This window comes from Cyprinodon variegatus, unplaced genomic scaffold, assembly GCF_000732505.1.
Source record: "Cyprinodon variegatus isolate N-32 unplaced genomic scaffold, C_variegatus-1.0 Scaffold1245, whole genome shotgun sequence".
In the NCBI taxonomy this organism is placed as follows: Eukaryota; Metazoa; Chordata; class Actinopteri; order Cyprinodontiformes; family Cyprinodontidae; genus Cyprinodon; species Cyprinodon variegatus.
Genome location: NW_015151698.1, coordinates 8,479 through 9,708, shown reverse-complemented (window position 1 = coordinate 9,708; position 1,230 = coordinate 8,479). Strand labels below are relative to the sequence as shown.

Sequence of the window (1,230 nt, the reverse complement as noted above, 5' to 3'; positions counted from 1 at the left end):
CCTACTCAAATTAAGGGTTAATACACTTAATTTAAGAAATATTTACTTATTTCTAGATCGTTTTTCCAGTGTTGGACAATATGGACATTGACATTTTAACATTTTTACCACTTTATGACACTAAAACAGAAGGTTTCAGTGTTTAATAAAAGAACAGCAAAAATAACTATTCAGCTATTTTTTATTTAAATGAAGCTGTTGATTTCTTTAGATATTTGATAGGTTTGAAGACAATAAATAAAACCTAAATACAGTCAAGAATAGTCGTAAAAAACAAAATAGATAATCAAAATGGAGGAAAAAAACAGACAGGTCAGAGATACATTTGCTTAAGCTCAAACGATATAAACATAGAACAATTTTATAAATAAAAAGTCAAAAGACATGTAACGTTTTCCTTAAGCAATGAAGAGGAGAGATCAAGCGTGTAGGTAAATTAAAACCCTGTCTAAGTCTTAGACCAAAGCATTAGTCCAGATTAAATACGATTGAAGATGCAAATATGTTCCTAGTTCCATTAAAAAAAGAAGATTTGGTAAATTAGTAGTTAATAAGGAACAGCATAACTGTTTTTAAGATACAAAGCAGGTACAGACATATTGTAACAAGTTTTTTTTTTTTAAACGTATTGACCAGAGCAAGCTGGATAAAATTACAGACTAAACTGTACAGATCTATTTGTAAAGGTTTTCTCCCTCTTTGCAGAAATGCACAAGTGCTTTGAGGTTTGTGGTTTCAAAGAGACAAAATGGAGAAAGACTTCAAGGGTGAAATGTATGGAGTCTCCTGCAAAACATTTCTACTTTATCTCTTTATACTATGGCGCCCTCTTGTGGTTATTACCCCCCAATTGAGTGCTTTATACAACATTATACTCACGACTTATCCATGTCATTGTCTTTGAACATCCAGAAGTTTGTAGACACAAGACCCAGTTCTTCTGCGGTTCCATCGAATCCAGAGAAGACCAAGAAGGATCCCCTGCCGTGTTTCATCATGTTCAGTCTTTCCTGAACATCTGTGAGGTAGAATGTTTAGAAGTTAGTTGGAATATCTTTACTTTAGAGCAGAGGTCTTCAATGTTTTCCAGGCTAAGGACCCCAAACTGATGGTGAGATGGAGCGGGGACCCTCTAATTATATAGATTGTATGAAATTGTGTTATATAAAACTGGTGCTATAGTCACTCTATTATGTATGGAGTAATGTAACAAAAGTAATTTTGCCCTGT

General features: G+C 33.5%; 1 protein-coding gene across 1 annotated transcript in view; it reads right to left on the bottom strand.

The window, feature by feature from the left end:
• The window catches only part of LOC107102378 (putative all-trans-retinol 13,14-reductase), a 15,336-nt gene that overhangs the window by 6,469 nt on the left and 7,637 nt on the right, over nt 1–1,230 (bottom strand). The window contains exon 7 of the mRNA XM_015401666.1: nt 880–1,018. Within this exon, the coding sequence (XP_015257152.1) occupies nt 880–1,018 (139 nt within the window). The remainder of the gene's footprint in view (nt 1–879; nt 1,019–1,230) is intronic.